This window comes from Vulpes lagopus, chromosome 9 (assembly GCF_018345385.1).
Source record: "Vulpes lagopus strain Blue_001 chromosome 9, ASM1834538v1, whole genome shotgun sequence".
Taxonomy (NCBI): domain Eukaryota; kingdom Metazoa; phylum Chordata; class Mammalia; order Carnivora; family Canidae; genus Vulpes; species Vulpes lagopus.
This window is the reverse complement of record NC_054832.1, coordinates 72084545-72108577: the sequence shown is the minus strand read 5'-3', so window position 1 is coordinate 72108577 and position 24033 is coordinate 72084545. Positions and strand designations below refer to the sequence as shown.

The following is a 24033-nucleotide window of genomic DNA, read 5'->3' as shown; positions in this document are numbered from 1 at the left end:
GCATTATTTACAATACCCAAATTATGGAAGCAGTCCAAGTGTCTATCAATAGATGAATGAATGAATAAAAAAGTGGTATATATACAATGGAATATTATTCAGTCATAAAAAAGAATGAAATCTTACCATCTGCAATGACACAGAGCTGGAGAGTATTATGCTAAGCAAAATATGTCAATCAGAGAAAGACCAATACCACGTGACTTCACTCATATGTGGAATTTAAGACAAATGAACAAAGAAAAGACACAAACCAAAAAACAGATTCTTAACTCTAGAGAACAAACAGATGGTTACCAGAAGGAAGGTGGGTGGAGGGATGGGTGAAATAGGCGATGGGGATTAAGGAGGGCACCGGGTGTTATATGGAAGTGTTGAGTCACTATATTGTACACCTGAAACTAATATAACATTTTATGTTAATTATACTGGAATTTTAAATTAAAAAAGGATCCTTCCAGCTCTAGTGTTCAGTGTTTCTTAGAAAAAAAAAATGGGCAGAGGAACTTAAAAAAGCATTATTACGAAGAAGACATACAGATGGCCACCAGACACATGAAAAACTGCTCAACATCACTACTGATCAGGGAAAATGCAAATCAAAACCTTGGGATATCACTTTATACCTGTCAGAATGGCTAATATCAAAAGGACGAGAAGTAACAGCTGTTTGTGAGGATATGGAGAAAGAGGAACCCTCGTGCACTGTTGGTAGGAATGTAAATTGGTGCAACAAGGTTGGAAAAAGGTATGAAGATTCCTCAGATTTAAAAACAGAAATACCATGTAAGACAATAACTCCACTACTGGGTATTCACCAAAAGAAAAAAAAAACATAATTTAAAGAGATAGATGAACCCCTTTGTTTATTGCAGCAGAGCCAAGATATGGAAGCAATCCAAGTGTCCACTGACAGATGAAGGGATAAAGATGTGGTATGTGTATACCATGGAGTATTACTCAGTCATAAAAAAGACAGATCTAAAAAAAAAAAAAAAGACAGATCTTGTCATTTGTGACATGAATGGACTTATACTGAAGTAAGTCAGACCGTGAAAGACAAATACCATAGGATTTTACTTATATGTGGAATCTAAAAAACAAATGAACAAACAAAAAGCAGAAACAGACTCATAAATATAGAAATTGGTAATTGCCAGAGGGAAGTGAGTAGGAGAAAGGGCAAAAAATAGTTGAGAGTAGGAGGTACAGGCTTCCAGTTGTATTTGCAAATGACATATCCAATAAGGGGTTAATATCCAAAATATATGAAGAAATTACACAACTCAACTCCAAGAAAAGAAATAATCCTATAAAAAAAAAAAATGGGCAGAATCCCCAGGGCTGTAGAATCACTGTGTTGTACACCTGAAACTAATGTAATACTGTGTCAACTACACTTCAAACAAAAGTTTCTGGGCTTTCAAAATACTCATAGTTTTAGAAACAATTCTTAAAATAATGGTCTATATCCTAATTGTTCCATTAGGATGTAGCATAGAATTCTCTATTTGTATAAACAAATAATATACATCTGCTGATGCATGATCTAGAATAACCAAATTCATAATACGGGGCTGATATTTTTATCATCATGGACTTGAAAACAATACCCTCCGATATCTTTCTCATCATACTGTTTCTATTACTACTTTTCTATATCCTTGTCCCTGCTTCTTTTTTCTATCCTCCCTCCATCTTAGAACAAATCAAAGAATACAAGATACAATTTTGTTATGGCTGTTTGCCTTGTAAGCCCCTTCTCAAACAGATGCCTTTTCTGTACATGGTGAGAGAAGACAGAGACTCTCAGAAAACTAAGACTTCAAAAGCAGATGCATTCATAGAGGAAGCAGAATAGTTCCAGGGTGGAGGTGAAAGGGTTATGAATAAGGAGGGACTCAACAGGTAGGGTTTGTGTTTGGGATGAACAGGTTCTTTAAAAGCACAGTGGTGATGGTTGTACAACATTGTGAATATATTTAACTCCACGGAATTGTGCACTTACAAATGGTTAGGATGGTAAATTTATAGGTTACCCTAGTTTAAAAAAAAGAAAGAAAAAAAGAGGGGAAAAAAGCAGATGCAGCACACAATCTCTTGCAGACATGACCAATTTATTCCGAAAATTCAAATTTCAGTTTGGCAAAGTATATCCAGGGACAGAGCGTTTGGGATAGTCATTTCATTGGAAGCAATCACATTTTCTAGAGCTAAATGTCCATGGGGGTAGTATCTAAAAGAAAGAAAGCCAAACTTTAAAAAATAATTTAGTGTGTGTGGGATGATAATCATAAATATTTGCAAAGTCAACAAAACAATCAGCTTATACAACCAAGGCATGAGAAATGCTTATGCTAGTAGTACTCTTTTATTCAATTTAGTTCAACATAAAGTAAGCACCTAATTTATTCAAGACACTGGGCTAGCTGCTGGGGTTGAGGTGGAGATACAAAAATCACCAAGACACAATCCCTGTCCTTAGGAAGTTTACAACAACACATATAAAAATGAGTACTATAGGTGAGGTATAAAATAACTGCTCTAAAAACATGGAGGAGAGTTTACTTCTCAATAGAGATTAAAGTCAGGACTCCCTTAAATTTGGTGCTGTGGGTGACACAGGATACAGCATGCCAAGTGAAGAAAGTCTGGCGTTTTCCGCATGGCTTGGCAACAGGAAATGGACTAGCTCCCCTAGAGCAGCTTTAACTGAGTGAATAGGGCAGGTATTTATTTTTATTTTAATCCCTCTTGTCAATGTTAGCCCATTACAAGAGATGGACCGGAAGTGAGATCCATTAAAAAAACAGAGTTTGAGGAGGCAGAGACATGAACAGGAAACACCATTTCATAGTTCAGAGTAAATTCAACCCCGTGTGTATGTACATCTAGTAGCTTAAGGAACATCATCAAATGGGGGGTAAATCCATCTGGAGCACCGCAGTTCATCATGGCAGAACATGGTGTCTCTTGTTGGACTGTAAAACTAGCTTTGGCTCTTGCCAGTGGAGGATGTAATGCTACATGGAAATCGGGAGTCCATATTTTTACGCATGAATTATAAGTCTTTAAACATTACTACGTCCTCAACCCCGCAAAAATGAAGAGAGCTTAGGAGAGAGAATTTGGGGAGAGAGAGAAAGTCGTTCTAGGCTAACGGATCTAATGATGACTTGGCATGCTGTATTTCCTATTTAAAAAATACAGGATGAACAAGTCTTTCCTGAATAACTTACTATGTGTCGAACATACCTCAAGAGGAATTTTAACGGAACATACTACTAATCAAACATCACAGTTTCTGCTTTTGTAATTTACACAAATTACCTTAATTATAATACTTTAGGGAACATTTACAAACACAGTATGTAACGTTGTTTTAAGATTATTCATCAGCCTTAACTTCTAAAAGTTTGGCTTATATTATCCCACCCCCCAAAAAAGAAAAACCCCTACTTATAAATCTCGTTTTCCCACAGAATTAATTCACCATCCAACTTTAAAAATAACTTTAAAAATAAAAAAAAGAGACCAATAGTAAATTGGAATGCTAATACCTGCCAGGCTTTGATAAAATAAAAATCAACAACTTACATAAACAGCACCTCATGAAACCAAAGCTTTCTTTTGAAATACAAAGTTCAATTCTTCTTGCCCTCTTAGAAACTGCTAGTCAGAATCCCCCATTCGCCCCCCCACTTCAATCCAGGAGCCATTCTGGTTAAGTCACGTAACACACAATATTTTTAAATTAGCATTAATAAATTATTGACATGGTACCATGAGTAGCTATTTTTAAAAACCAAAGCAAGTCAGAGGACTAGTAGAACAGATATAATAGCACACTGAAATGATTGAAAAGAAAAAAAAAATTGTTAAATGTACCTTATCCTGGTCTTGTATTATTTCAAATTAAAAATCAAAGGATGAAGTATCATTTCAGACCTATATACATCAAGATGCCAGTTCTTATAAAAATGTACTTTAGTTGTAAATGCTAGGTTATGCAAAAATAAGTTTATATCAATTGTATTTAACTTCAATGAATTTCCCCCAACTCTAATATTAAAAATGTTAAAAGAACTTAAATTTTAATGGCAAAAAGTTCCTATTTTCCCCATCTATTAAAAAAAGATTTTGTTTTCCCTTATTAACATACAATGCCCTATTGTTAAGGCACAACTTTTTTAGGATAAAAACGAAACCATAGTTTAGGTTTATTTTATACAACAGTTACGAGACAGACTTTTTGTAGGCATATACTGAAAATAACACATCTCAAATTCAACCAAGATCAAAAATGAAAAATCAGTTTCTATCCAGGACCAGTCAACACATAGCCTAGATAAACAGTTACAGCTAGAAAAACCCAAGTAGTTTCTATTTTCAACCTGCCAAGGATTGTCTCCATAAGGCCATTTTCAAGGTGTTATCAAGGAGAGGCAAGCTGGAGATATATATATATATATATATTTTTTTTTTTTTTTTTTGAGGAATAGGGTGTGGTGGCACCCCAGCTTTACTTATGTTTCTCACCTTCAAAACCTAAGTGAGATCCAATCTTTGAACATCTGAGACAGCGGCAGAGTTCCTGATTCCAAGGCTCAAGGCAGATGTTTGCTCTGCATCCTCCCTCTGCTACTCTTCCCTGGAGCTGTCTTTCCTCTTTCCCACCCTCTTCTTAGCCACTGCCCCTCCCTTACTTCCTCTGACCTAATTTTCACAATATTCAAAGGGAGCGCCCAGCAAACAGAATTTGCACAACTGTTACTTAAAACACATGAATCAAAACACTTGTTAGCTTCATCATACAGCCATAAACAGTTCATTTGAATGTTGATTTAAAATCAAGAAAACACACTAAAATCAGAGGAAAGAGGACAATTGAATACCAGACAAGTATGATCCACCTTGTAGGCCCTTTGTAATCTCAACTGAAATAAGGACAGAAATATGAAAACAGAAAAATAAGTTTTCTTAAGCAGGCTTATATACCTAATTCTCATACTTTCTGCATTTTTCATTCTGTGAAGAATGGATCTGAAGAAATGCTTTGTAAAGACAGAAGCACTAGATTAGACTTGACAGTGTAAATATTATGGTTTTGAAGGTCATTTTCCTTTACCTTTTGAGAATAGTCTTTGAGAAGTAATGATGAACCAGAACTCTGGCCTGGCTTCATCTCCCTGACCAGGAACTTAACCAGAATCTCAGTTCTACCATAAGACTTCAGCAGTCTACCTTGAGAGAAGTAGGTCCAGGAGAGAATTCAGGGGTTTAGTGTTGGGAAAGAATACTAGTGAAGAAAGAGGGGCAGATTTGGAAGAATATCAATGGGCTGGGGAGCCAGGGAACGAGGTAGAGATGAAGGGCAGAGCAAGGAGACAGCTAATGAACACTGAAATCACTGACGCTACTGCTTTTACTAAATGTGATGTGTAAAACTCAAAGTTTAAGGGAACATTGTGCTCTAAATGAGGGCAAAGATAAAGGAAATGGAAGGAAAGACTAGGAATCAGGGAGGTGAGGCTCACTAAAAGTTCAACTCGTTATTTTTCTACATTTTAAAAGTAATTTTATTTATGTAATTCTGGAAGATACTACATGCCTCACTTATTCATGGTGTTTTACTTTTACTGGTATGTTCTGGCACAATAATGTCTCACATAAATAAATATAAATACTGTTCTTTGTACTTATATTAGTTCTGTGACGTATATCAACTTTTAGAAACAAAAAAAAAAAATTAAAGATGAATTTTCCAAAAAAGCACTTAAAAACCATTAGTAACTAGACTATCCCCAATAAATTATAAAAATAACACATTTAACTGTCAGCCAATATCTTAATTTTTGCACATGACACAAGCCCTTTGCAAAGTTATTATCTACATGCAGATTAATGGAATAAAAATAAAATCAAAGCAATCATGCTTGCTAATATGATCTAGTTTCATTTCCATTAAATTAGAAAGTTTCCATATATTGAAAAAAAACTCCAATTAAATGCCATTTCCTAATATGCCAGCCTTCTTGCCCCATGTTTGACACATTACAATTAAAATAAATGTTTATATCATGACTCTGGAAACAGTATATGCCTTTGCCATCTCTCCTGAGAAAAAATGCTCTCATTTCATTGCAAAGTAAAAAGATGAGGTCTCTAGTATTCTGTTCTGAATCCCTAAGTCCTGTTTAAATATCAAGTGATCGAACTACCAAAACTTTGTATTTTCGCTGAACAAAATCATACCTATCGAGGCCCACTACACTATCAGGTTTGTGACCAGATGCTAGAGACTGAGTGGAAACTTGTGCATCATGCTTGATTCAGTTCCCAAAGAGCAATTCAAGGGCTCTGAAAACCGTGTAAAATGCAGACCTAAAGTTGTATGCACATTCCCCCAGATGAGGATGTCCATTCTTTGGTCAATTTTACCTCCAAGATAGGAAAAGAAACCATTGTTTTAAAGAAAGAAAAGAAGACAATGAGCAAACCCCTCTCCCCCTGCTATCAGTAGGTTATAAAATATAAGGACATCTAAGTCACATGAAATAACAGTATTGTTTACACGAAATTTCAATACCACACAGAGAAATCCAACATCCCAATGAATTTTCACAAAGCAAGGTTCTGATTACAGTGACATAGTGAACATGCCACCACTTTTCTTCCAACTAGATTCTGCCTACTGAAATAAAACAAAAATTAATCAAAAAGTAACATTAACCTTCATTATTTTAACCTGAACAGAAACTTTAAAGCATCTTAAAATTTACTACTTTGACACTGTTAGATCCATTTATTAATGGTAAAAGCAACCATGTATCATTCTTAATGAGAGAATCTCTACATATAAACCTGGCAAATTTTTTAAAAAGTACTAAAACAGAGCTTTTGAAAATAATGAAAGCTAGCTCAATTTATATAATATTAAATGACTCAATTAACAGAATAATTTATACTTTTATAGTGCATAATTTATCCCTAAGGAGAAAGCGTACCAAAATCCTAGTGTTAACCCTGAAACCTTAATCCAAACCTTACAAGTTAAAGACTAAATGTTGGTCAGGAGGGAAAGGATGGAACCATGCATTGTCCACAGAGCAAACAAAAGCAACAGTAAGATGGCAGAAATGTTGACCCCATGGGTACAAATACACTTTTCTGTACCAAAACAATACACACGCACACGGAAATTACGATTACAACGCAATCATCATATAGCTATACTCTCGACTAGCTGGTGAACCTGTTATTAAAATTTCAAAGAAAAAAAAAAACAAGTTAGGCGTTTTCTGTTTTAATCCATAAGAAATATTCAGTAACAACAGATAAATAGAGCACTTGTTGCATATTAATAAACATGTGGCTTCTTGTGCTTTCCATCTGAATTAGGGGTAAAAACCCCCAATTACTTTAGTTTCAATGAGATACAATTGTAAAGCAGTATTAAATCTACACAAAATCAATCCTTTCTTCAGCCCAATTATGTAGGAAAGTACTAACAAATAGTGAAGATTCATGATGTTGTGTGAAAATGGTGACTCATAACAATGTAGACTCAGCTATAGATTTTAATTCACATATATGTATGTGTGTGTATATATATACATATACACACACATATATATATTTACCTTGTGTATGACAACCGTACGAAAATAGTCTCAAAAATAAAGACAATACTTGAGACACGAAGCAACCCACTTTCCCTGATCTTGCATCCTATTACAGGGAAAATAAGTCTCTGATGCTTCATAAATACTTTAAAAAGTTCAGGATGGCCTTAACCATGCATAGTCTCCACCGATGCTTTGAATTTGAAGCCCCCAGCGTTTCAGGCTGATTGTTCAACTCAGGAAGAGCTGTGACCTGTGATGGACTTTGCTTATTTATGTCCTGTCTTGTCTAGATCTGGGAGTTTTCTGACCAGAGCTTGGTGGTTCATTCTGATGCTAGCAAGGAGCCCTCCTTCAATGCCATCAGAACCAGTGTAACTGATTTCTTCACCACTCAGGGTAGTCATATGTCCCCCAAGGGCTTTTAAGATGGCATTCCCAGCACATATATCCCATTTTTTGATGTATGTCACATGGATATATAGATCAGCTTTTTCTTGACTCTTATCAGGTACATCCAAGAGTGCTAAAACTTTATAACCTAAAAGATAAACAAAGAATTTAGGTTACTATTCAAAAGATTTCAAAAAGTAGCTTATTTAAGAGTACATTGTGAAAAATAACAGCACAGGACATGCCAGAGTTCTCGATACTATCTCTGCAACTGCGAAATCTAAAATTACATAAAAATAGTTTTGTTCTCCTGGTCAGTTGGTTAAGCATCTGCCTTCTGCTCAGGTCTGATCCCGGATCCTGGGATCCAGCCCTGCATCAGGGCTCCCTGCTCAGTAGGAAGCCTCCTTCTACCTCTGCCTCTCCCCCTTCCCTGCTCATGAGCATGCTCTCTCGCTCTCTGCCTGTGCTCTCTCACTCTCTCTAATAAATAGGATTCTAAAAAAAAACCCATTTTGTTCTTTTTTTTAAAAAAGTTAACAGCATAGACATTATATTAAACTCAAATGAGTAAAAGATACATTGTAAAGTAACTTATGAAGCTATTTTCAAGTAAAACATAATATACATCCATTAATCTTTTAAATTTAAATCTACCTTGTGGTTGTTTTCTACAGACCTATCGACGTATCACTATGTACCACTTCCTGTGGAATACTACACTGAAGCTCAATACCCACAGGTTTCATTTGGATAGCTAGAACACTGGATTTGAAAGAAGACAAAATAACACAATCTTAAGCCCTTTTTGTAATGAGGCAGAATTTTTTTTTAATTTAAAAATAAACACAGAAGAAAACAGGTCTAGAGTCTGGTTTATCCTTCCTATTGGGTATTCTGAACATTACCTTTCCTAACTAACATTAACAGAGAGCTTATAAGAAAATAATGAAGTCCTACTAAGTAAGGTACATTTATGTAATCACTAAATTCAAACTATAAGGCTTAAAAGTTTTAATAAGTATTACTTTTCCCCTTATTACTGTGGTGAAAAGATTTTCAAACACACATTTCTGGCCATACTTTGTTATGTATTTGAATTAAAACACTTCTGTCATATTAAACAGCACTCAAAACAAGGGAGGGCAAATGGCCTGTGAGCCAAATCCAGGCCACACACTGTTTTTGTACAACCCTCAAGCTATGAATGTTTTCTTTGTATTTTTAAAGGGTGGTAAATAAAACAAAAAATCCAAGAATAGTATGCAAGGGAGTCCACACGTGGCTCATAAAGCCTAAAATATTTACTATCTGGCCTTTCAGAAAAAATAAGCAGACCCCTGATCAACAACACAGGTAATAAAATACTGCAGAATACTGTAAGCTGGGTGGCCACCAGACTCTGGCTCATCCCATACATGCAAGCTGGAGTTCAAAGGTGTTAAAAGTGCCCAGGGATTAGCCATGCTAATAACACTTCTGGTGACTCCTGGCATCTTTCTACCACATGAAACATCGTAATATGCTTGATCTCCCTTCTTTCCCTGACATTCCTACAGTTAAGCTAACAGCACAATTATTTTGAAATTAGGTCATATATAAAACCACTATCAATGGCACATCACTGACATGAGGATGCTTTTGTAGTATTTGAGGAACAAGAGTCACTGTTGTGAGACTATTGTCCCTCCTGTGAGGTAGTTTCTAATAAGAAGGCATGTGGGACTTGAAATCCCACCCTAGAAAATGAAGTAGAAGACTATGTCTGTCTGCAAAGCACATGTCTAGCCTTACTTTTTGCCCAAGCACAGGACAACCAACTCCTTCTTCCAACGTAAGACTTGACCATGCTGGGGACACTGGACACACAGGGGAGTAGGCACGTACCAGCACCACCAGCCGGGATAATTGTAGTCTGGTTTCCAAAAGTCTGAAGAGCAACTTGTTTGACCATTCCTGAATGCGAACGTGACACAATGATCCTTGGGGTCTTCTCATTGTACGAAGTGCGGGCTTTCACATTGGACCCACCATCTACCATCGCCCAAGCTGAAAAACAAACATAGTATGCATGAAAAGCACTGAAGCTTTCTGAAATGGGAACAAAGTATCAAGAGTTAACTGACAGAAGATCCCTTTCCACAGAATTACTTGTATCACCCCCCAAAAACAGAAATGCTTATTTTTTTCCTGAGAACGAGTAATATTTAACATTTTTTTTACATCAAAATAGGCAAATATTAAGACAAAGCTAAAAAAAAAAAAAAGGCCAGGTGATACTGCCCAACCAGAGATCATGACTACTAAAAACTTGGCTTAAGAACTCCTAGGCCCCAGAGCTCCCTGTGAGGTGCTGAGCTCTCACTGGGATTCACTGCAACTCAACAGCACTCGTACCTAATCTAATCTGGCTTCCCTCCTCTCTTACACAAATTTGATCCCAAGGGCATTCTTTCCTGAACATCCTGTGTGCTAATCTCCATCTCAAAGTCTGGCTCCTGGGGAATTCAACTTGTGACAACCTAGGACAGAAGCACAACTCTGCTACCCTGGATAATTCAAAATTTAAAAATAGGTTTTTCTCCTAACTACCTCTATTTTTTATACATCCATGGTTTTTCACTTACTTGCATATTGGATCAATCTCCTAAAGAGCTTTATAAATATAAAACAGCTAAAGAGGTGAGTGAAGTTTACATATCTGCTATATCAGAGAATATAAAAAGAAAATGCTCTAGACTTCAAAATACAACAGAAATTTGTAAGGTGAGGAGACCTTAGAAATGGCTTGCAATGTTTTTCTAGGCTTGGAAGTTATCTTCATTGACTACCAAGCTACACAAGAAGATATACTTACTCAGTATTATCCCAACTAGACTGTTGTTCTAGCAGTCACTCATTAGAGGGTAAAACAGTCCACCATGGCTAGCAACGAAAGCCGCTGCATTACCGCCTACTCTTGGTTGCAGGAAAACAATAAAAAAAATGAACAGAGTGTCTGGGTTTCTGGGTGGCCCAAGGATGATGGCAGTCCCCTGGATCCCTCTCACACTTCTGTCTAAAGACCACACATAGCCATAAGGAGAGCAACACCCTTAATCAAGAGCTAAAGAATGAGCAGGAGATAAAAAACAGTCATAAACACAAATAAGGAGGAAGGGAAGTAAATACTGAAGATCGATTGGTAGAGTAAGTGCCAAAGCTGACCCAAGTGTGGGGAATACGGCAGGAGCTGCACAGAAGTGCCAAGAGGCTGGAGGACTCTCAGCGATGGTAGAACTCTGGGAACAACAGTCAATATTTCCTCCCAGAAGGAAAGGGTCGCAACTAAAATGAGAAATGCTGAAAGTAGGTCTGAGTAGGTCTAAATGGCAAAAGAGCAGCGACAAGAGGAGACATGGAGAAGACACAGAGCCAAAGTGAAGTCCTGACAACAGACCACATGACATCCAACATCTTTCAGAAAGTCTATGAGAGACAACTGGAAGACAGCAAACAGAACTAAGAAAAAGAAGAGGTTAAAGATAAGGGCCTTCCTGAAACAAGACAGGATCCAATAAGACAGAAGAATGATGAAAAAAAAAAAAAAGATGCCTAAAAATAAAGATAATGCTTTCCTTGCTCTAACAGAATAGAAAGTTCTTGAACGAGAACTACCCAAATTCCTTTTCTCCAGCCACCTTCCCACCAACTGCACGGTAGCCAGCCCAAATGGGAATAAGAAATCTGAACAACTGCAATGTCCACTGAAAAGTAGAAGAAGAAAACACATTGAATGACGGTTAAAATATTTCAGGCTACTTGAAAATTCTATAAAGCAGAATAAAACTGTAATACAACATTCAAAGATGATTAAAAATAATAAGCAACAACAAAAGAACATTGTAGAACAAAAAAAAAAAAACAACAATCCAGGAAAGATAAATAAATAGGAAGATATGAAATCAGAACTCACATAATATAGGAAAGAAACCACAAACAATAACGACAAAAATAATCACTTAAGACTTAGCACTAGATCACAGGACACACAGAAAAGCAACAGATCGGTCCAAAGCATAGCAAGCAATGAGAAAAGCAAAAAAAAGTAAGTGAAACACAGATAAAAGGGACCAGAGAAAAAGTAATAGAGACAGAAGTCTGTGAAAGAGTCAATATACATACATTAGGAGTCCCCAAAAAAGAATGAAATAGAACTAATCTTTAAAACTTTGATTCAAAAGAATGTTCCTGAAATAAAAGGACTTGAATGTCCACACTGAGAGACATACTTTGTAGATATCTGCCCAGAATCCCAACTCTGAATCTGAGATATATCATAGTTCTATTATTAGACTTTCAAGATAAAGCTCTTTGGCATTCCAGGCAAAAATACGAAGCTACTTACAAAGGAAAGAAAATCAGATTATCAGCTTTTCTGCCAGCAAGATTCAACATGCACACACACAGATATTACATCAGTTCAACAGTTTCTAAAAGTTAACCAAGAAACAAGAGTGTACAGTGGGTAAAATAGAGCCCTACTAAAATTCCTGTGTACTGGCAACTTTCAGAATATGACCTCATTTGGATATAGGGTCTTTGCAGATGTAATTCAAGCTGAGGTCATACTGGATTCAAGTGGGCCCTAAATTCAATAATTGGTGTTCCTGTAAAAACAAGAAACAAATACCAGGAGAATGTAAAGTAAAGGCACAAACTGGAGTGATAGGTCTATAAACCTAGGCATGTCAACAAACGCCGGGAGCTTCCAGAAGCTAGAAGAAGCAAGAAAAGATTCTTCCCTTGAGCTCTCAAAGGGAGCACGACACTGCCAACAACATAATATCAGACTTCTGGCCCTTAGAACTGTGAAAAAATACATTTCTATTGTTTTAAACCTTCTAGTTTGTGGTAATTTATTAGAGCAGCCCAAGGATAAAGGGCTACACCAAAGAGTTTGTAAGCAATTGAGAGTCTTTCAAGAATCAAGGCTACAGAAAAAGCTTTTAACGTGTAAGAACAGGTAGTATGACCTCGATGAGCCAGCTCATCTATTAGAGGACAAGCTTTTATCCAACTGAAGGATGAGACTGAAGAACTCTTAGCAAAAGCACTGTTGGTCGCACTGAATAAATTTAATTGTGGATTTAAAAGGAAACCAACAATAGGAATAAAGGTGGAAGAATAAAAGTGTGTACGTGTTATCTTACACTTGATTGGTGAGAGTCAAAGGATATCATTTAAATCTGAAGAGTTGAGGAGGAGAAACACATCAAAAATGTATAACTCATTAAAATGGGATGGTAGTCAGGTAGGCTAAAATGAGCAGATTTCACTGTTGCTCACAGGGGAGAACCAACAGACGAGACCTAACCTAAAGGACTATATAATGGCATTTTAACAAAAAGATATATAAAAAGGTGTTAGTGACAGCAAGCAATGAGAATAGACTGAACTTAAAAAATAATGCCTGTAGTTTGCATTGCACTGGATATACAAAACTCTGTGAGATCTTAAATATATTGTTTTTAAAAAGGGAAAAAAGTCTCCTCTTCCCTGAAAAAATAACATCTGTACCCCCTGGAGGTAGTTTTTACTCAAAGGCCTTACTTAGAAATTGGTGAAGAAGTTAAACATGTATTTTGTCTTTCTATTAGGAACTACCTTTCAGGATAAACACGTAACCCCAGTTGATGAAGACATTTCTCAAAAGAAGAATTCTAGCTAATATATGTAGGAAAAACAACAGGATTAGAAAATCCCATTTCAGACTATAAGGGAGAGGAGGGAAACTGAGTGGAGAAAAATTAGAGAGGAAGACAAACTATGAGAGACTCCTAATTCTGGAAAACAAAGGGCTGTGGAAGGGGAACAAGTTGGGGGAAGGGGTGACTGGGTGACAGGCACTAAGGAGGGCACTTGATGGGATGAGCACTGGGTGTTACACTATATGTTAACAAATTGAATTTAAATTTTAAAAAAGGAAAAAAAATAAAATCCCATTTCACATCTTTAATAGATCTTAAAACCATTATGCAAAACGTTTAATGGAATCCTGATTTCAAATGGTTCCAAAATATTTCTCCAGATACCTGCTAGCAGCAAGAGAAGCAAAATAATTTATAACAGAGATCTGGTCGTGACCACTTTAACTATCTTATAGCATCAATAATAATGAGAAAAGATAATTACATGTCATATAAAATGATGCAGAAGGAAGTGCACAAAGGATATCTACAACATATTCCTGACAAAGATCCTTAACTTTAATCCAATCAAGGTTTCAGATCTAATTTTCACTTTATAAGAAATAGATGATGAAAAGTAAACGAGTTAAATGACACTCTGAGGAAATAATCAGAAGAATCCAAAAAGCAGAACATTATGTAATAAGTAACTTGATCTCAACAAGTCAATGTCATGAGGGAGAACAGGACTAGAGGTTATTCTAAAATAAGAAAATTTAACACAGCAACCAAAAAAATGCATGTCATTTGACTGGATCTTGGGTTGAAGTGACCAGTTGTAAAACCCACTCCAGAAACAACTAAGGGTGGGCAGCCCAGGTGGCTCAGCGGCTTCGTGCCACCTTTAGCCCCAGGTGTGATCCTGGAGACCTGGGATCGAGTCCCCCGTCAGGCTCCCTGCATGGAGCCTGCTTCTCCCTCTGCCTGTGTCTCTGCCTCTCTCTCTCTGTATCTCTCATGAATAAATAAATAGTAAAACCTTAAAAAAAAAAAAAAAGGGGAATGTTACTTTTATTATATTCATAATAACATTATAAAATAATAGTATTACATTAACACTATATAAAAAGATGCATAGTGAAGTATATAGGGGTAAAATGCCACAATCCTTGTAATTTTCTTTAAAGTACATGAAAATAAAGAAGGAAGCAAACATACAGAAATGTTCAACTATTAAATCTAAATGAAAGAGCACACGAAAATTCTATACAATTTTGTTTGAAATTATTCAAAATAAAAGTTAAAAAATGAGAAAGAGAAGAAAAAAATTATCTAAATTCTTTTTAGAAATGATCAGAAAAAACACGGTTTTACTAAGCAGTGAATTTACAGTGCTCCATCTCTAGAGGTCAGTATTGTGTAAGAAAATAAAGACAGCATATCTCAGTAGATAGTACCAGAAAAATTTTAAGTAAGAATTGCTAATTTAGTATTTTTAAAACATATTTCATGTTAATAGAATCTCGATAAATTCTGTCCTAACATGTATATGGAAAAATTATTTCAAGCACTTTAAAAAAAATCAGTAGGTACTTATGAAATAAATAATTGATGATGAGGTAATCATGAAAACATAAAACAGTTAGCAGAATGTGTTTATTCTATCTGTAAGATATGCTAAAAAAAAAAAAAAAGTACATGGGAAATAAAAAGTGGTTGGTACTTTGCTACCAACTTCAGACATTATAACTTATTTCTAATAGCTACAAATTTCCACTGCCTGGATATCTCACACTCACATATTTATACATTACTTTGGTAAAATACCTGCTGCTTCTTAGAATTTCAAACTCAATTACTTCTAATTAAGTCTGATAAGGATTTTGATCAGTTTTGCTCTACCTATTACCACCAGCAATACCATCTAGCTCCCATTATAGTAAAGTGTAGCTCAATTCTGGTAAGCATATAATACTTGATAGTTGGTACTCTGCCAACATCAATATACAGTCTGGATCTGTAACTAACAGTCCAAAAAGAGGACACAAGCCAAACAAACCTTTGATCCAGGAATAGAAGGTCCACCCACACCTAATTAAGGACTTATTGATTATTCTAGAATGTTTGCTGACTAGCAAGCACCTTCCCAATTCTAGCATCCTGTGCAACTCAGCTCCATCACAGAATAGGGCATTTTATTATAGCCTACAGAAACCATCTGGAACACAACTTGTTCCTAAGTTAGAAACTTTTGGCTTTTTTACTTTAGAGGAGTAAGACTCTAGAGGGAGAGGATACACAGTCTTATGGAATAATTTTTTTTTAAATGGGCATTTTATAATCCTTATTATTCCCATCCTTAAAATGAACAGATGTGGAAATCAGGGCCCAAAGAATGTGAATCTCTTTGCCTATCCAGTAACAACTTCCTTTGCATTTCCTTTATTACGATTCTAATTCTCTGGAGTAGCAGGCTGTTTGTAGCTAAGTGCACCATGTGACACTTGGCCAAAGAGATCAAGCAGAGGACTTCAAGTTACTCTTTCCTAATGCAAAGAATATCTGGGAGAGATCTTTTGTCCCTCTTCTTTCCCCTTTCTTCCAGCCAGGAAGAGAGCCATGGAAACTGGAAGCACCCATCTTTCTAAGCATGCAAACAAAAAGCTAAGAAAAAAAGAAAGGAGTCAGGTATGTAACAGTATCATAAAAGCCACTGAATCCCCCTGCCCTTTGTCCATCTTACCAGGTGAGAAAAATAAAACCTATACTTGTTTAACTATTATAATCAGACTTATTTTGTATGCAGCTAAATGCAACCCTAATTGATATAGACAGGGAATGAGGAACACTGCCAAAGAATGAGTCAACTATACTACAATTAAAAAAAGAAAAGAAAAAAAGTGAGAGACTTCAAAGACTTAAACTCAAGACCTGTACTTAACTTTTATCTGCCCATTTTCTCTTTCTTTAATTGAAAGCCACCATAATTACTCTTTTATATATTCTTTCCAGAGTTATCTTGAGGCTGAAATGAATTTATGCCAATACATTTCATAAACTGTGGAAATACTAAACAAATGTGAGATACTAATAAGCAGTGGTTAGTGCTTGCTCTAACATCATAAACTGTGGCTTTCATAAGAACTGCTAAGCCCCTTTTCTCATTTATAAAAAAGGACAATAACAATACTTTTCTTCATCACACAGTTATCACAAGATTTAAATGAGATAATTTCATTTACTGCAAACGATTAACCACTATCCGACCGAATGTTAGGAATTATGGAGTTATTATGGAAGTAGTGTGATATACTGATTTGCATAAAATTCCTGAGGTTGCCTCCTCTAATTTAGCTGGATGACCCTGAGGAATGTATCAAACTTCTGAGTCTCATTTTCTCATCTGTAAGTGGTTGTATTAGTAGTAAGTATACCCCTTCCTCATGCGTTATACACTAAGTGTACCAATACTTCTAAGTTAAGTGATACTCCAATATCCACCTGCTTTATTTTCTCTAAGTGACAGAACCCCTGAACTGGATGCTTGGATGGCTACTGAAAATAAAGACCACATTTCTTAGCCTCCCCTGCAGCTGGGTTCAATTAAGTTTTGGTCAGTGGGATGTGAGCTGAAGTGATGTGTGTAACTTATAGGTCAAACCCCTAGAATGTCCTCCTTGTCTCCCTTTTGGTCATCTCCATTGGTGAAATGCGTAGAGCCATCTTCAGTCATGCAGAAGAGGGTAACAAAATTTAGTACAATGAAGCAGCAAGAGAGAATAGCCTGAGTGCCTGGACTGCTTCCACATAGGCTGTCAGAGAAGAGAGAAATCAATTATTTTGTCCAATCTCTGGTATTCGGTACAATTTATTACAGCAGCCTAAATTAGCAGCCTAACCTATCTATACCCCCACTTATTCAGTAAAGATTAAAGGAAACATGTGAAAGCAATCCACAAACCACAAAGCAATTATAATTAACTTTAAGGCACACTGTCACAGTAAAGACATAAATCTATCATGGCTCGTCAAATTACCAACTGTAAAAACTATCTGAATTATGAAAAGATGATAAAAGGTCAGATAACACAAAGCAGAGTTGGTCCTGAAATGCAGAGCCAATAGTCAAGTACATGGTTCAGCCTATTTCAGAGGAGCTGGAATTTGGGATGCAATCAAAAATTAACCTTGTCTCCATTTCTGTCCACTGGACAGCCAGCCTTTTTTGTGCAGTGTCAGCCACACCACTGAGACACAGTGGAGAAGGGTGGAGTGAATGACAGAACTGGATGGATGCTGGGTGGATTTGTTTCCTAGGGCTGTCATGAAAAATTACCATAAACACAGTGGCTTAGAAGGAGAAAAATTTATTTTCTCACAGTCTGGAGGCTAGATGTCCAAAATCCAGATATTGGTATTGGGAGGGTTTATCCCTTCTGGAAATTCTAAGGAAGAATTCACTGCATGCCTTTTAGCTTCCAGCAATCTTTGGTGCTCCTTGGCTTTTACGTATCACCCTAATCTGTACCTCCTCCACCATCCCATCCTCTTATCCCCTGCATGTCTCTGGAATCTGGGTTTCTCCCATCCAAGTATTAACCAGGCCCAACACTGCTTAGCTTCTGAGATCAGACGAGATCAGGCACATTCAGGGTGGTATGGCTGTAGATGGAACCTGGATTTTTATAAGGACACTCTCCATGATCTCATCTGGATACCTACCTTAATTACACTGGTAAAGACCTAACTTCCAAATAAAGTCACATTCTGAAGTTCTGATTGTTATTAGATTATGGTCCACCAAAATAAATGTTGAAGTCCTAATCCCCAGAACAGAAGAATTTGTCCTTATTTGGAAATGCAGTTATTGTAAATGTAACTGGCTAAGATGAGGCCATGGGGGCTAGGGTGGAATCTTACTCCAGTATGACTGGTGTCCATAGGCAGAATGTCATGAGGTGATGAAGGCAGAGACTGGAGTGATGTGTTCACCAGTCAAGGAACACAACAGACTCATGTTAAACTATTAAAAACGAAGAGAAAAATATGGAAGAATTCTCCCTTATATGAGGTTTCAGAGAGCATGTCTCTGCCAACACCTTGATTTTGGACTTCTAGCTGCAAAAACTGTGTTAGACTACATATCTGTTGTTTAAAGACACAGTTTGTGGGTTTTCTTTTTGTTTTTATGATAGCCCTAGGAAAATAATAAAGGGATGAACATGAATTTGAGGGGGAGGGGATTATTCAACCCGTGAGACGCCTTGTCATTAAGGCTGTTTCAATGCCAGCACTGGCAAAAAGGATACATACTGTCACCATCAAGAACCTCATGATCTGGGCAGCCCGGGGGACTCAGTGGTTTAGCACTGCCTTCAGCCCAGGGCATGATCCTGGAGACTCAGGATAGAGTCCTGCGTCAGGCTCTCTGCATGGAGCCTGCTTTTCCCTCTGCCTGTGTCTCTGCCTCTCTGTCTCATGAATAAATAAAATCTTAAAAAAAAAAAAAAAACTCATGATTTTAGAGAATAGTGGAGCCAAAAGGCCATAATCCTTGCCCCATGTTCTCGATGGGAATTGCCAATTAAAAGTATGAGGAGTCCTTCTAGACTGTCAGTGGTACAGCTTACACCACTCACTCTTTCTCTCAACTTCACCATAATAAGTCAGCATCATTCTGGACTTGTACCACAGACCGCACTATCACTTCTATTAAGACTATGGCTAGCCTCTCTGGCAAACTACAGTATAATGGCTGTGGTGATACCAAAATGTCATGCCAGTATCCACTAGCACCGGAAGGCTCTGAGCAAGGTCATCCTGAGCTGCATGGGAAACTCTTTGGCATGATGTTCCACACTGCCAACTCCCAACATTGACGATCAAAGATCTGACCTGCCATCTGCACAAAGCTAACAAACATGACTACATCAAGAAATGGGATAGGCAAGGGTCAAATGGAACTCTAAAGAATGCCCAGAGATACACTAGGATTAGCCTGATAAATAAGACTTTCACCATTAATACCATCGAATTTTGACACTGAGGCTGCCAACTTGCCATTTCCCTTAACCACCACAGTATCAAGCTTGTTTCCTAACATGACAACAGATTTGGCTAAGGCCACTTGATAGTGGATCTCAGAATCCACATGGAATCCAATGTGTAAGAGCCCTGGGCCTTATCCCCAGCAACAGCACAAGAGAAACAGAGAGAACTCAGCTGCTGGGAAGTCTGTGCCCGACTGTATTCCTCAATTCCTCAACACTAACTATTCTTATTGTCAATCACAGTTTCTATCCTCTAAAGAAAGTTTAGAAAGCTTTGCTTCATCATATATTATCATTACCAACAAGAAAATCCTCACTGTATCCAATGAGAGGATAAGGTAAGGTAGGGGATTGACTTTAATAATTACTGAGCTACAGCTAAGATTCTGACAGGATAGTAAGTACTATAGCAAATGACTTAATAGCATTAAGTCTTAAAAGCTCTAGTGCATTTCTTACCTGTATATTCAGAAAATGGTTTATGTATTACTCCTAGCACAGGTTTACCATTCACAGCCACGCACACCATAGTAGTGACATACTTTCGAAGATCCTCTATGAGGAAAAAAGACGACAAAAAACAGTAACAAAATTATTAAAATACATAATTTAAAATTAGTTTTGAATTTAAGAATCAAGTCAAATAATTAGAACAGTCCCTGTCCCTGCACAAGGGATGCACTCACTAAATATTACCACTATTATAGGATGTAGCCAATTTTGGTCTAGGAAAATTTTTTATTGAAAAAAGCCCTCAATATTCCATATTTCTATTACTTACTTCAGCAAAATATCTTCTAATTTTTACTATTAAACACCTAGGTCTTCCTCCTGTTCTCCAAATAGTTACCTACTGAGTGTCTATTATGGGTCAAGTTCAGTGCTTAAGGACGAGAATACAAAGATGAAAAAGCAGAAGGCCCCAAATTAAGAGGACTTACCATCTAGAAGGAGCACACATAGATAAGCAAGTAACTTTACCATATACACCAAAGGAACAGAGAAAAGGGAGGAATTGGATATCTCTCGGTAAGAAACTAAGCATAAGAGAGGAGCTAAGAAATGAAATCTGAGCTAGGATTTCAGGTAAAAAATAACAAAGAAAATGGGGGTGAAGGCAGTAATTCTGTTTTGCTACTTAATTACCCCTAGTGCCTAGGACTTACTATTTGAATCCCAAAGATAGATGTATATGTAATAAAACCTAAGTTCCCCAAATCACAAGTAAATATTGTATCCTGCCTATATAAATAAATACTGAAACTCACATCTCAAAATATAACTCAATATACAAACAAATACCTCAATACATAGGTGTTCAATAGGAACCATTTTATTGTTGTGACTGCTAAAATATCCCTTCAACTAAAGGGTCAGTGATAGAATGAATCGCTATCAGGAAGAGAAGTATGCCACAATATGGTGGTTTTGAGGTCAGGGGAAAGGTTGAGAATAAATGACCCAGTCCAACAGTTTCATACCACACTGCATTAATCCAGCCAATTGGATTAAATTAAATTCTAATTGGAAAAGCTGTGTAAGACTGGTAAAGTATTTACCACCAAGTACACTACTTGCCTTTGTTCTCATTTGCCAATATATAATGGCAATCAAAAGCTTGATCAATTTTAATGTAAGTCACCTGTATATTCCTGGGTAGCATCAAGTGGATCAATCCAGACAGTAACACTTTCTGCTGGCACTTCTTTAGGGGTGGCTATTTCCTTTAGGATATCCTCAGGAATCTTATGATCCCATAAGATAACCTCCTGATCAGCTGCATCCACATGTTCCTCAGTATTTATCTGCACCAAAAATAGATGACAGTTAAAAAAATTTACAAAGAAAAAAACACCACCTGAGAAAACACAAAAGAGGAAAAACATTTTAGACCAAATCACATAAACTAAATGTAGATAAATCAGTATTTTTATTTTGAAGTATTTCATTGCAAAAAGGAAACCTATTATATAAAAGAGATTCCAGCAACATCTTGTCATCAAGTACTTAACAATCTAATATTCAAGCTTAGCTTGTTGCCTAAGACAGAGAATCCAAATATAGAGAAATAGAAACTAAGAAACTATTTGAAGCTTAGTGATATTTATAAAAAAAATAATAGATTTAAAGTGTTAAAATAGAAAATATCACGAAACAACGGAACATAATCAACTATTAAGAGGAGGAGAAAAGTGACAATGGACTTAAAACATATGCCTTAAAAGAGAAAATTCATGAACTCTGAGAGACACAATGTCCTAGAAAAGTAATCATCTAAAATAAACCTTTAGGGCAGCCCCGATGGCGCAGCGGTTTGGCGCTGCCTGCAGCCCGGGGTGTGATCCTGGAGACCCGGGATCAAGTCCCACATCGGGCTTTCTGCATGGAGCCTGCTTCTCCCTCTGCCTCTCTCTCGCTCTCTCTGAATGAATAAATAAATCTTAAAAAATAAATAAATAAATAAAAATAAAATGAAATAAACTTTTAATTAATAAAAAACCCTGAAAATAATGAAATAGATAACAAGCTAGTAAATTACAAAATGTAAACAAAGCTGAAATGGGTAATCCAAAGGGACAAAACAAAACAAAACAAAAAACAGTCTTCTCTTCATTATAAACCAAAGGTATGTCACAGGATAAAATGCTAAAATCAGATTTTCTCTTTTCATTTACTAGGAAACAAAATTAAAATATAAAATAATTCTGATTCTCAACAAATATATAGATGGGGTGAGTAGAGAATCACTTCTTTCAACAGTGAGCTTCTCAATGAATACTTAAAATATATTTTGTTTTATAAAACAATGATTTAAGTTAATGTGTTAGAATTGTATTTACTTCTAAAAATAAGGATGTACCAATAAGGTGACTGCGTCAGTTCTTAGAGGTTAATAACAGACTATCAACCATACTCAAATACTACCTTACCAAGAGACGTCCTCTATCAAATCATAACATACATATGCAAGAAAAATGTCCCCAAAATGTGAATTTCCAGTAGGGACTAAGACTTAAGCGGGACAGGCTTTAGGGTACTGTGTTTTCTGACAAATACCCTTTCCACACCAGACCACTGTGTTTATAACTACACGTGATTCCATGCCCAGACCCCATACTACAGTGTCAGAGTGATTTTAACAGTGATAACTATATAAGTAAAAAGTCACACGTGGTGAAAACCCTATAAATACAAGCAATCTCTGGAAAGCGCCTTGATATATTCTAAATCGCCACAAAGTTAAATATAGTAATATTCCAGAAACATCAAGCCACTTCAATAAAAAATATTTTAATACAATATACAGTATTTAATACAGTGTACAGTAACAACCAATCCATCCATTCACTTATTCCTTTATTGATTCCATAAACATTTACTGCCTGCAATGTACCAGACAGTTCCAGGGCTTAATGTACAATAGTGATCAATTTCAGACAAAAATCTCTGCCCTTGTGGAGCTTATATTCTAGGGAAAAGAGATGAACAAGATAAGTAAAATGTGAAATGCTAAAGAGTGACAACAAGGAAATACAAAATGTAGAAGGGAAAAACTGTGCTATAGGAAAGAAGCATTGCTCTTTAAGAAAGGGTGGCTAGGATTATTCATACTAGCCAAAAATTAGAAACTACCAAATGTTGATCAACTAACAAATGGATAAACAAAATGTGGTACATCCATACCATGAAATGTTTTTCAGCCAAAAAAGGAAATGAAGTACTATTCATACCATAGCACTCATGAACCCCCAAAACATGATGCTAAGTGAAATAAGCATGAAACAAGAGATCACATAAAATGTCCATAAGAGGCAAATCTATGGAGTCAGTCGATCAGTAGATGCCTGGGGTTGGGGTAGGACTAGAGATTAGCAGTAAATGGGCACAGAGATATTATTAAGGTGATGAAAATGTTCTAAAACTGATTAATGACAAACGTTACACAACTTGGCAAATCTAAAAACTACTGAAGTGGACATCTGTAATGGGCAAAGTGTATGATATGTAAAATATACTGCAATAAAGCTGCTGTTTGTTTTCAAAGATACGATAGCTAAGGAAAAGGCAAAATGAGAACGGTAACTTATTTTATTTATTTATTTATTTTTAAAGATTTTATTTATTTATTCATGACAGATACACTGAGAGAGAGAATGGCAGAGACGACAGGCAGAGGGAGAAGCAGGCTCCATGCAGGGAGCCCGACGTGGGACTCGATCCCAGGTCTCCAGGATCACACCCTGGACTGCTGGCGGCGCTAAACCGCTGCGCCCCCGGGGCTGCCCAAGGACGGTA

General features: G+C 36.6%; 1 protein-coding gene across 1 annotated transcript in view; it reads right to left on the bottom strand.

The window, feature by feature from the left end:
* Window positions 1–2100: 2100 nt before the first annotated feature.
* The window catches only part of BPNT2 (3'(2'), 5'-bisphosphate nucleotidase 2), a 38213-nt gene continuing 16280 nt past the window's right edge, over window positions 2101–24033 (bottom strand). The window contains exons 2-5 of the mRNA XM_041768988.1: window positions 21380–21542; window positions 20197–20292; window positions 9906–10067; window positions 2101–8166 (exon numbers count right to left, since the gene is read on the bottom strand). Of these exons, the coding sequence (XP_041624922.1) occupies window positions 7895–8166; window positions 9906–10067; window positions 20197–20292; window positions 21380–21542 (693 nt within the window). The 3' untranslated portion in view covers window positions 2101–7894. The remainder of the gene's footprint in view (window positions 8167–9905; window positions 10068–20196; window positions 20293–21379; window positions 21543–24033) is intronic.